Source organism: Natrix helvetica (genome assembly GCF_964273705.1).
Source record: "Natrix helvetica genome assembly, chromosome: Z".
NCBI lineage: Eukaryota > Metazoa > Chordata > Lepidosauria > Squamata > Natricidae > Natrix > Natrix helvetica.
In genome coordinates, this window is record NC_138554.1 from 109,217,135 (window position 1) to 109,229,299 (window position 12,165).

Sequence of the window (12,165 nt, forward strand, 5' to 3'; positions counted from 1 at the left end):
ACGAGCCTATTTGAGGACGTACCTCGTGGCATTAAGAGCGGCCAAACGTCAACATTGCGCCGCTCTTATTGCGTCCGCAGATAACCGCCCTGCCGCCCTGTTTCGGGTGACTCGCTCCCTCTTGTTTGAGAGACCGCGGGAAGCCCCTTTACAGGGCAGAGCAGAGGAGTTTGGGAAATATCTACAGGACAAAGTCGCTCAAATCCGGATGGGATGGGCCCCTTTCAGTGGTTCAGTAGAGACGCCCGTGGCGAGTCTTGAGGGACCGCTTTGGGAGGAGTTTGACTCGGTTGCCATCAAGGATTTGGACAGGTTGCGTGGACGTCTGCGACCCACCACATGTTTATTGGACCCGTGTCCCTCCTGGCTTGTACTGGCATCCTGGGAGGTTACGCGCGACTGGCTCCTGGGCCTAGTGAACGCCTCGTTGGGTGAGGGGTCTCTACCGGCCACCTTGAAAGAGGCGGTGGTGAGGCCCCTGCTCAAGAAGCCTTCCCTGGACCCAACGGACCTAGTCAATTATCGTCCAGTCTCCAACCTTCCTTTCTTAGCGAAGGTTGTAGAGAGTGTGGTGGTACAGCAGTTCCCACGTCACCTGGAGGAAAATGATTATCTAGACCCGCACCAGTCCGGCTTCCGACCCGGGCACAGCACGGAGACGGCCTTGGTCACATTGGTTGATGATCTCTGGAGGGCCAGAGATAGGGGTTGTTCCTCTATCCTGGTCCTATTAGATCTCTCGGCGGCGTTCGATACCATCAACCATGGTATCCTGTTGCACCGGCTAGAGGGGTTGGGAGTCAGGGGCACCGTTTTACGGTGGTTTGGCTCCTACCTCTCTGACCGGACGCAACGTGTGTTGGCAGGGGAGCAGAGATCGACCCGGAGGCCACTCACATGTGGAGTGCCACAGGGGTCGGTGCTCTCGCCTCTCCTGTTCAACACATACATGAAACCGCTGGGCGAGATCATCCGTGGTTTTGGGGTGGGATATCATCTGTATGCTGATGATACTCAGCTATACATTTCCACCCTGAACCACCCCAATGAGGCCGTCGAAATGATGTCCCGGTGTTTGGAGGCCATACGGGTCTGGATGGATGGCAACCGACTAAAACTCAACCCTTCCAAGACGGAGTGGCTGTGGCTTCCGGCCTCCCGGTTCAACCAGGTGCTTCCATCTCTGGCCATCGGGGGCGTGCAACTAGCCCCCATGGAACAGGTGCGCAATTTGGGCGTCCTCCTAGATGTCCGGCTGTCCATGGATGACCATGTAACAGCTGTGGCAAGGGGGGCGTTCCATCAGGTCCGCCTGATGCGCCAATTGCGCCCCTTATTGGACCGGGATGCCCTACGCACAGTCACCCATCCGCTAGTGACGTCTCGCCTGGACTACTGCAATTCTCTCTACATGGGGCTTCCCTTGAGATGCACTCGGAGACTACAGTTGGTCCAGAACGTGGCCGCGCGGGTGATTATGGGGAGGACTAGATACTCCCCTGTAACACCTCTCCTGCGCGAGCTGCACTGGCTTCCTGTGGTCTACCGAGTGCGTTTCAAGGTTTTGATTATGATCTTTAAAGCGCTTCATGGCACAGGGCCTAGTTACATGCAGGATCGCATCCTGCCCCACACATCCCTACGACCAATTCGCTCACACAGAGAGGGACTTCTCCGGGTGCCGTCCGCCAAACAGTGTCGGGGGGCGACACCCAGGAGCAGAGCCTTCTCTGTGATGGGCCCAGCCCTGTGGAATGACCTCCCCCGTGACATCAGGATTACTTCCGATCTCCGCTCCTTCCGTGTACAGCTGAAGACCCACCTCTTTCAATTATCTGGCCTGGCTCAACCGTAATTTTTCTCACTCCTCCTGACTGTCTTTTTAAATTTTAAATTTTAATTGTACATTGGGTTTTTTACAATTGGGGTATTTTAATGGTGATTTTTAACTGTCTAAATGTTGTAATTTGTTACCTCCTCCGTGCATGTGTGTCTCTGTATATATGTATGTTTGTGTGTTTGTACACATGTTTTATGTTTTATATGCCCATTGTACGCCGCCCCGAGTCCTGCCTGGAAAGGGAGCGGCTAATAAATTCAAATTATTATTATTATTATTATTATTTTCACCACTGAATTTCATTTTATTAGATAGTGCCCAATGTTCAAGTTTGTCAAGATCCTTCTGTATCTTTAGCCTATCTTCTGGAGATCATATTGACCATTCTCTTATTTTCTTCAACCTCAGGATCTAATGTGGTATATTGTCTAAAGGTTTGGTAAATGCATTCTAGGAATTCCCCTGGATTTTCATCCTGTTTCTGTTGAATTTAATAGACTTTCCCTAAATTCTTAACTTTTGTTTGAGTCCTAACAAAACTAAGGTCCAATAGTTTTGCAGCTGAATGTACTAGGTTCCTAATCTGGTTCCTTCAGTAACCATGTCCAGTCTGGATTTTTTTTTTCATGATCCGTCTGCAAAGGCTTATTCATGGTTACCTTCACCAGCCTTCTTTTCTCTGGGGTTAATAAAATTTCCATCAGACTTTGTATGTCAGCCCAAGCAGACTGGTGAGTTCAGAAAAATGGATGCAAAAAGGACATGCATCTCATCTGGATTTTCTCTATAAGCAGAAATTTGATTCTTCCAATTATATAAATCAGCCGTTGAGAATGGAGCATATATCCACACTTTACATAGCTCTCCCTCAGCTTCTGGCAATAAAATTCCCTTAGGGGCAATTTGAGTTTTTATCTTAACTGCTCCCTTGGACCAGGTTTGTGGTCCACTTGATCTGTCCCTTCAATAACCTTTTTGGTTTTCTTTCTCCTGGCCCCACCTAATGGGACCATTTGTTCTTTCTTTTTAACAAAACAAAAAAAACCACTTAAATACATCATCAAGGACAACCATGCAAGTTAAAACAGACAGGAACTAAATGTTTCGTTGAGACTCTCTTTTTCTTTTTCTTTCCTCCTTGAGGCTTGTACAAAGGGGTGAGGATAATTTCTCTGCCAGAGACTTTACTAAAACTCTCTCAAAGTTTTTTTTTCTCCTCAACATGTATTGGAGAGGCGTTCAAGGAACATTCCCCACCTTCTCATGTTCTATTTCTAAGACACTGTCACTGACCTGGGGTGCCGGAAGACCATGGTCACCTTCAGGAACTGCGATGACTTAACCATCCACGCAAACCTAGAGCCTCATTAGGATATGCCGGTTCCATTTGGGACGCTATCCCGGGCTCAGGGGGGTGATCGGTCCCCCTCTTCCACTCCTAACCGAGTGGGTCTACAATTCTTTTGATACTTGCTGCAGGCGTCTTCTTTCTCAGCTGGCGTAATTTTTATTAACTTGTTCTGATCCTGGTCAGATTCTTGGATCGGTTGTGTCCTCTGGATGCCCAAGAGGGGTCATCGGCCCCCTTCCAGAGAAAGATCTCCGTGGCGCCTGAAGAAGGGCGAGATGGCCTCGATGGGGCACCGGTCGGTCCGTTCCATCCTCAGCGAAATATTGCTCTAAGTCCTGCCCCATGGTCACCAGAATTGTTGCAGAAATTGACAGGCTTTAGACTTCTCAGGATACAGGAAAAGTTTATTTGGCAGCCAGGTTCAGAAAAGTTAGCCGATGACTAACATTGTGAATTTCTGAACGACCTTCATTATCGAAGCATGCATTCTTATACATTCTCAAAGACAGCATAACATGGAAACACTTAACTCATTTCTTATTGGTTACCTTGGGGAAAAAGCCTTATAAGGAGATGGGGGTCTTACTTCTCCTTTTGTTACAGGTATGGAGTATGTGCCATTAACGAACTTTAATTGAACCTTGTGGTTTTGGACTTTTGACATAGGGACATTTGCTGGAACATGTTGTGGTTGAAGGCTGATGACATTTCCCTGTCCCTTTAAGCAAGCTTCTAACTGTTCCTTTTATGCCACGTCTTCATTCTTATATTTTAATCCATATTTTATTCTACTTTAACAGAACGTTAATAGAGATGGGGCAATTCTGATTTCCAAAAGGAAAATGTTCCACAGGAGCAAGGGCTGCTGCAGAAAAATCAGCCACATTCTTTGACTGATAGAATCTGCAGCATTTCCATCTTATTTGATCTAATTGGATGGGTAGAAATTCTGGGAAAAAGGTGATGCCTCAAGTACCATGGTCCCAAGCCATTACAGCTTTATAGGTAACCACCAGCATCTTAAATTGCATCCAAAAACACATCGGTAACCAGCTTACGCAAAAGTGTTGTGTGCTACCGAGTTTCCCAGAAAATAAGACAGGGTCTTATTATTATTTTTTGACTTGGCCTTATTTTCAGGGAGGTCTATTTTTCAGGTGCAGGAGGGAGTGAGTGTGGTCGCCATGGCTGCTGCTATGTTGCAATATTTTCGGGGAGGGCTTATTTTAGTGCATGCGCTCAAAATCCCGATTGGGCTTATTATCCAGGGAGGACTTACTTTCAGGGAAACAGAGTATATACATCTGACACCCTTTCCTCCACAACATGGTTCACTTAAGTCTGTGAGCCATCACGAACTTGGTTTTTCCTTAACCTGGCCATAACATTCTTAACACTTGACACTTTTGCGATAAGAGAGGAGTCTATCCTGGAGAAAGACATATTAATGACAAATGTAATCAACCCTTTAGAAGGGAGATGTAAACTTTTGACAAAAAATTTGTTCTTGGGCGCTGATTTTCATGCAAAGTCGGCAAGGACATCAGCTTTAGATTTCCTTTGAATCTTTCCCCTCTCTTTATTTAATCGATCCGCCCCAAACTCACGAAAAGACAGCGCTTCCACTCTAAGGGACGCAGCTGCAACAACAGACCAAAATTGCATTTACAAAATCGCTCGGCGCGAAGCCCACTCGGGGCCAATTCCAGGCATGGATTTGCTTAACCGCTTTCGCGCCAGCTCCGCCAGGCCCGAGGACACCGGCGGATCACGCGCATTCCAGCTGCTCTTGGAGGCTGGTTTCAGCCAATGGGCGCGCAGAAGCGGCCCTTCCTCTCGGCTGGTTGGCGCGTCAGTCCCGGAGCCGCTTACTACTTGCCTTCGTTCGCTGTGCCGGGGAAAAGGGGCCGGCTGCACAAGGTAAAAGCATGGCTGCCAAGGTAAGTCCCAGAGTCTGGTGCGCGGAGAGCAGCGCGAAACACTTGCTGGTTTATACTGCTCCCTTGTGCGAATGGCTTCCAATCCGGGCTTTCTGCAGGCAGCCTTGGCTAGTGGGGCGGCCGAAATGGGCAGCGTGCTGTGTGACCTACGGCCTGTCCTTGGGTCGCTTGGCCCGCTTTGGGTAGCGGAGCCCCAGCCGCGCTGCTTCCGGATCCGAATAGGGAAGGGAGAGGAAGAGGATTAGCTTCAGTCTTCTGGCCTTTCCCTGACGGCTCTGAGGCAGTGGATGGGAAGAAGCTCGCTGCCTGTTGAGAGGAGAACGGAGACAGGGGAGTTGCATAATGATCTTGCTGAAATGCTCTGCTAAATCTTGCTAATTATCCATATAGCCCAATTAGTTTATGTAGTCCAGTGTCCACAACGCCTAGCCAGAGTTTAACAAGTTTCCCCAGATCTGATAGTGCCTTTTCAGGATAGTATTTTTTGAGGATGGAGGTCTGATTGTTTTATTAGGGTCCATGGCCATTAGCAGATCAACCTACCCCCCCCCCCTTACACCCTTAGTTTTACTGAACATGCTAAAGAGTTTGCAGTACAGAAAGAAAAGTATTTTGGATACATTCAGATTATTCTCTGGGTTCTTGGTTCCTTTTTAGAAAACAGCTATGGGTGAAGGCCTGTCCTTCACAGTCAGTTGCCTACCTGAATAGTAAGATCCATTCTGGGTCTTGCAAATATGAATTTGGGCTTAGTCACATTTATTAATGGATTTATTTCATGGTAGATCTGCCCAGGATTTCTGTCTTTAAAAATGGGTTGGGAGGCTGTGAATATTGTTGCACTCCACTTTCCATTAGCCAAAAATAGCCAATGGTGAGAAATAATGACATTTATAATCCGGCACTATTGAAAGAAACTGGATTCTGTTTCTTTCCTCTCTAATAAATAATAAAATGGCTTTGGAGTGCCATTTCTATCTGTGATCTCTTCAATTTGCAAACTGTTCTTGATTTAGAAAACAGATTTCCTATTAGAGATATAAATTCAGATCCTGCATGGTTATGGAGACTATCTTGCAAAGCATAAGAATTTTCTTTCTCTGTTGGAATAGTATATTTTTGAAATAACTGTTCCGAGTATAACACCTGTACAGTTCAAAGAGCTGAGAATGACACAAAGGTCATATTTAAGTAAGACTGGTTTCAACAGTGATAAAAGTCACTTGACTGACTGTTCCCCAATTCAAATATAGAGCCAAAGCTGGTTGTTAGCCAAGAGGAGAAATTATATTAAAAGTGTAGTGATTACTTATTAACAAGTACATTTAAAAAAAATCTCAGGCATTAAAATATCTTAGTCTCTATGCTTCTTTTCCTCTCTCCCTTTAAATACCATTTGACTGATGCAATGAATGGAGTGTTGGTTCATGCATCTCATTAGAGAAACCAATTCATTGAAGCCCAAAGTAGTAAGCTGCATATTAGCATAGTATTTTGCGTATACCATGCTTTGTGATTAATTTACGGTTCATTTTATGATATGAATCCAGAACGTTTGACTGATTGTATAAACTATTCAATTAATCATAGAATAACTGTGTTGTGTGAATCAAGCCAGTATCTTTGTTGGTTTTGGACAGTGTACTAAATGACACTAGTCATAGTGGTTTGCACAACAGTGGTATTTAAACTAGTGACTTTTGGTTTATTAATTGTATCATACTTGAGCAGTGTATTTTATGTTATTACTTTGCTCTTTAATATTGATATTTAAATAAAAGTGAAAAGAAAAAAGAAAAATGGTAAAACATTAACAATAAAACCTTCATTATGATTATAAAACCAGCAGTCTCATCTAAATGAAAACAAATTACAAGCACATACATACACAAGCACACAGATTGTCTTTATTTAGCAACTGCATTTTTTTTGTAATTAAGTTACAGTCGTGCTAGAAATCAACTTAGTGATGAGTGCTCACATTTATGATATTCACAACTCTCTGTTCTTATTTTCACTTGGTTATTTATTCCATACCAAGATATCCTCCAAAATAAATCTCAATTCAGCTCAAAGAAATAACAAAAAGCAAAATAAAATTGAAATAAAATTGGAGCAGTCTCAGTCATGTGATTTTCATTTAGCTACTACTTTACTTAAATTTTTAGTCTCAATTGTGGTCACTAAACATGTTTTCATACATACATGCATGCATACATACATACATACATACATACATACATAGATTGAGAATGAGAATGAATGTATTTGTACTTCTGAGTTTATTTGTCTGTCTTCTACCCATATATTTTTTGTGTGTATGTTTAAAAAACTTTAGTACCATTTTTGAAATTGAAGGAGAGATGGATGGTACTTAGAGTCACAAAACTGAGCAATCTGGTAGGATTTATCCGAATAACAGTTGAATAGGAAAACCAGTAAATAAAAGTCATGCTTTTGGTCAGAAGGTTGCTTTTTTTTAGGGTAGATGATAAGTTGTCTGGGTGGAGCAATAAAATATATGGCTCATGGACTATACTAAATGATCCTCATAAGGACATATGCATAATATAAGGTGGTATTTTGGCAATGGTCTGGCAGAACAGAAGGCATCTGGCTGATCAAAGTGAAATTTCAGAAATATATAGGTGAAAAAGTAAGGAACTGACATTATGAATATGGGAATATCTTTTCTTGTAAGGAAGTTCTCATTGCAGCTAGCCAGACAAACAGAAAATGCTGAACAAATGTATTCATACATGCAAGTTATCAAGTGAAGCCATGCTTATATGAATGGCCTATCATGCACACAGTACCACAGAGATAATTTCCATGTTGCCTCAGATATAGCAGGATCAGTTTTTACTTGCAAGAAAATTGGATGGACATGTGAAAAGAAGCAATGATAATCAGTTTCCTAGGAAGTGTCCAAAGTATATAATAAGCTATATGTACAATATTGTCACACTGGTAATGATTTAGTTACATAAACTGTCATATTAATTCCTACATGAAAGAGGTTTTGTGATGGTGACACTACTTCAACATTAATATTAACCAAAGCTATAATTTTGAAAATATTTGTTTTCAGTGCACATATTGGACCTTCTTAAAATATGTAAGATTTTGTTGTAAATTGCAAAGAGGTCACAAAAGATTGGTGTCCTTTGTTCATTTATGCCCTACAAGTTTAACATATCCATTCTCAAATACAATAACATTTGTTAGAAGGGTGTAAAAATCCCTGAATTTAATGAATGGCTTTTTGGTTGGTCTGATGATAATTTTTTAAATCTCTATTGGGCTTTTATTCTAGGCTGCTGAGATACTTAACGAATTTCTAGCAGTGATTTGTCTAAATGTTTTGAAGACACTATGTTGTCCTGCGTGGTATTAAGAATTGATTTAAAGTGATTTAATTTATTGAAACAAATCATATTTTATGATCTAAAACTTTTGTCTAATTTTAGATAATGAAACTGATTTTATTTATACTGTAAATTGTTTTGAGATCATTAGCCAGGCATCATACAATATCTTAGAGGAGAGGTGTGAAACTGGCGGCCTGCAAGCCAGATGCGCAGGCCACGGCCACCCCATCTCCATGAAGGGAAAAAGACATCACAGCAATATGGTGTCAGTAGTTTGACACCCGTGAATAACTAAAGACCATGTTACCTCTGAGTCTCCCACCTCTCTTTTGGTGGCACTTTGAATAGTGTTCATAACAGTTGGGTGTGCTTTCACATCTTTTCTGAGGCAGAAGAATGAGAAACTTGTAGTATATAATGTAACAGATTTGGCATAATTTATTAGTCCTTTCCATGGCTCCATCCAAGTTTATCATGGTCTCCCTTGAAACATGAACAGCCCAAAAATTCCCTTATAATTTAAGATTGAAAGGAGTCTGGGTGAATTTGAGTCTCTCAGCCCTTCTCAACCCAGTTCACCTGACAGTTTGGTTATTATGGCAAAGGTACTAAGTGAAAAGGTATTACTATAATTATATCACTGTTTTGAGTTATTTTATAAAAACGTAACTTACAAATATATTAATTTTGTGGATTCACTCAGTACACTTTAAATTAAATATACACTTGACTTACAGAGAATACTTAGCTGATGCTTGGTTGGTTTATGGTTTAGTACCCTGTTTTCCAAAAATAAGACCTCCTTCAATAATAAGCCAATTGGGCTTTTGAGCGCATGTGCTAAAATAAGCTCCCCCTCGAAAATAAGGCCTCCCTCAAAATATTGCAACACAGTAGTAGCAATGAGGTTACCATGCTCGCCACCTTCTGCATCTCAAAAATAATAAGACCTCCCGGAAAATAAGGAAGGCCAAGTACATATTTAAGGGGTCAAAAGAAAATAAGACCCTGTCTTATTTTGGGGGAAACATGTTATGTTGTGCAAACAAAGATTTATAAAGGTAGAGGATAAACTGAAATTTTTGCTTGGATCCATGAAATTTTATGAATAAAAGTTTCTAAAATGCAAGCTTAATACCATTCCTTTAATTTAACTTAATTTAATTATTTCCCCCTACTAACTAAATCTATAATATATTCCTCTGAATAAGCATTATTTGGATGCTGAAGCTCTCCTCAATACAAATCAGATTGTGCTTTGAAGTTGCTTTGGAGAACCAAATATTTTTATGGGAGTTTGCAATATTTTATAAAACTGATGAGATTTTTATAGAGAGTTGCACAGTTTCTTAGTATCCTAAATATTAGAAAAGCAAACATGTTTTCTTTGCGGAAATGTCAGCAATTAATTAATATTTATAAATTTGAAAATGTACATAGAAATTTCAGAACCAGATTGTAATATAATGATAATTTGTCCCCACATAGCTAGTGTTTTTTAGACTAGAGCTCAAGTAAATTTGAAGGTTACTATCTGGTTTCTGTAAACATTTTCCTGTAATGTATTTTAATAATATTTGGCTTTTTTCCTCCTTGCTTCAGCCAAACAATGGATTGGTGAGTCAGTGACATGTTTTCTAAGGCTTCTGTCTCCATCAGAATCCTGCATGCCTACTTTTTAAATTTTAATTTGTTCATTCATTTTTGTATATTCTTTTTCACTTCAATGTATTTTTCTTCATATGCATCTCAAATTGCTAAACATCTTCATCGCAATGTCCAAACTCTTCGACAGTGAATAGGTACTTTAACACTATTACTATTTATAAACATGTCTTTCAAAACAGGGCATGTCAAGATTTTTAGATATCCAGGGAGTCAAATGTCGTTTGAGGTGTTTCCAGTTCCAAACAGACAAGAATTTTTCAATTTGAAGGAATTGCTTTGGGAACAAAATGGGACTGTTTTATGGTCACTGTACTTGCAAAATGGTCTAAGGCCTGGATGACGAACCTATGGCACGCGTGCCACAGGTGGCATGTGGAGCCATTTGTCACGGCCCACGAGACATTGTCCTGGCCAGCTGAGTTCAGCCTTTTTTAAAGCCATTTTTCGCCCCCCCCAGGCTCCAGAGGCTTTATAGGAGCCTGGGGAAGGCAAAAAGAGCCTCCCCCGCCCTCCCCCTGGAGGCCCTCTGGAGGCTTCAGGAGCTTTTGTGAAGCCTCAGCGCAAAAAACTGCCCTATGGGCAAACCGTAAGTTCGGAACAGACTTCTGGTTTGCTTGTAGGGTCGTTTTAAGCCCTCCGGAGGCTTCAGGGACATTCAGAAGGATTCCCTGAAGCCTCCGGAGGGCTAAAAACAGCCCTACAAGCAAACTTCGTAGGGTCGTTTTTAGTCCTCCGGATGCTTCAAGGAAGCCTCCTGAAGGTCCCTGAAGCCTCCGGAGGGCTTAAACCGACCCTATGAGCAAACAGGAAGTGACTTCAGGGAAGCCTCCTGAACGTGCCTGAAACCTCTGGTGAGCCTCTGGGGGAGCGGGGCATGCTGTTTTCGCCCTCCCCAGGCTCCTATAAAGCCTCTGGAACCTGGGGACGAAAAAAGCATGCAAAAAATGGGGGGAAACGTCTCTCATGCACGCATGCGCACTGGAAGGGTCGCACGTTGCTTTATGGGTGCGGCACGCCTGTGCATGACCCCCCTGTGCTCCCCCCTTATGGCACACGAACCAAAAAAGATTTGCCATTGCTGGTCTAAGCAATGCTAGAATACTTCTGGGAAAGTCAGAACAACTCATTTAAACTCAAAATTGTGTTTTGTTCCTGAAACAATGTTCTTTGTGAAATATTTTGGCTATTACTAATACCGTAGATCTTTCCAATGCTGTATTTATACTGCACAGTTTTCCAGAGTTGTTCATAATATACAAATTAGTGTGGGTTCACACACTTCATACTATAACGTGACACTGCATTTTGGGGGGAGAGTTGGGTTCGGCCACCAGGGTGAAAAAGTTTAGCCACTGTGGTTTGTAAATCAAGATTAATGGTCTATCATGTTCTGCAAACAAAAATTGCATTAATAAACAATTAGTGTATAAATTAGATATTGCTATTGAAAATTCCTAGATTACTAAAACCTTTATGATACTTTCAATATTGTTCTTTTGTGGATGGGAACAGCCTTTCGTCTATAAAATTGCAGGTAGTCCTCGACTTAAAACCATTTGTTTAGTGACTGCAGGTACAACACCACTGAAAAAAGTGATTTGAAAAAAGTTGACAATTTTTCATACTTTACAACCATTGCAATTTCCCCATGTCACTTGATCAAAACTCAGATAATTGGCAACTGGTTCATATTTATGGTGGCTGCAATGTCGTGGGGTAACTTAATGACCTTTTGTGACCTTCTGACAAGTAAAGTCAATGGGAAAGACAGATTCACTTAACAGCTATCTTACAACTGCAGTGATTCATTTAACAACTGCAGTGATTCATTTAACAAGAAAGGTTGTAAAATGGAGCAACATTCACTTTAAGGTCTTGCTGAGCAACATACGTTTTGGGCTCAGTTGTGATCCTAAGTCAAGGGCCACTTGTATATTTCTTGTCTTGGCTTTAGAATTACTTCTTTATTTTAAAATAATGCTTGTAGCAGTTGTT

General features: G+C 41.8%; 1 protein-coding gene across 1 annotated transcript in view; it reads left to right on the forward strand.

Annotated features, from left to right (window-relative positions):
• The first annotated feature begins 5,004 nt into the window (after positions 1–5,004).
• Positions 5,005–12,165, forward strand: part of SLC25A13 (solute carrier family 25 member 13) — a 135,876-nt gene continuing 128,715 nt past the window's right edge. The window contains exon 1 of the mRNA XM_081933511.1: positions 5,005–5,131. Coding sequence (XP_081789637.1) covers positions 5,120–5,131 — 12 coding nt within the window. The 5' untranslated portion in view covers positions 5,005–5,119. The remainder of the gene's footprint in view (positions 5,132–12,165) is intronic.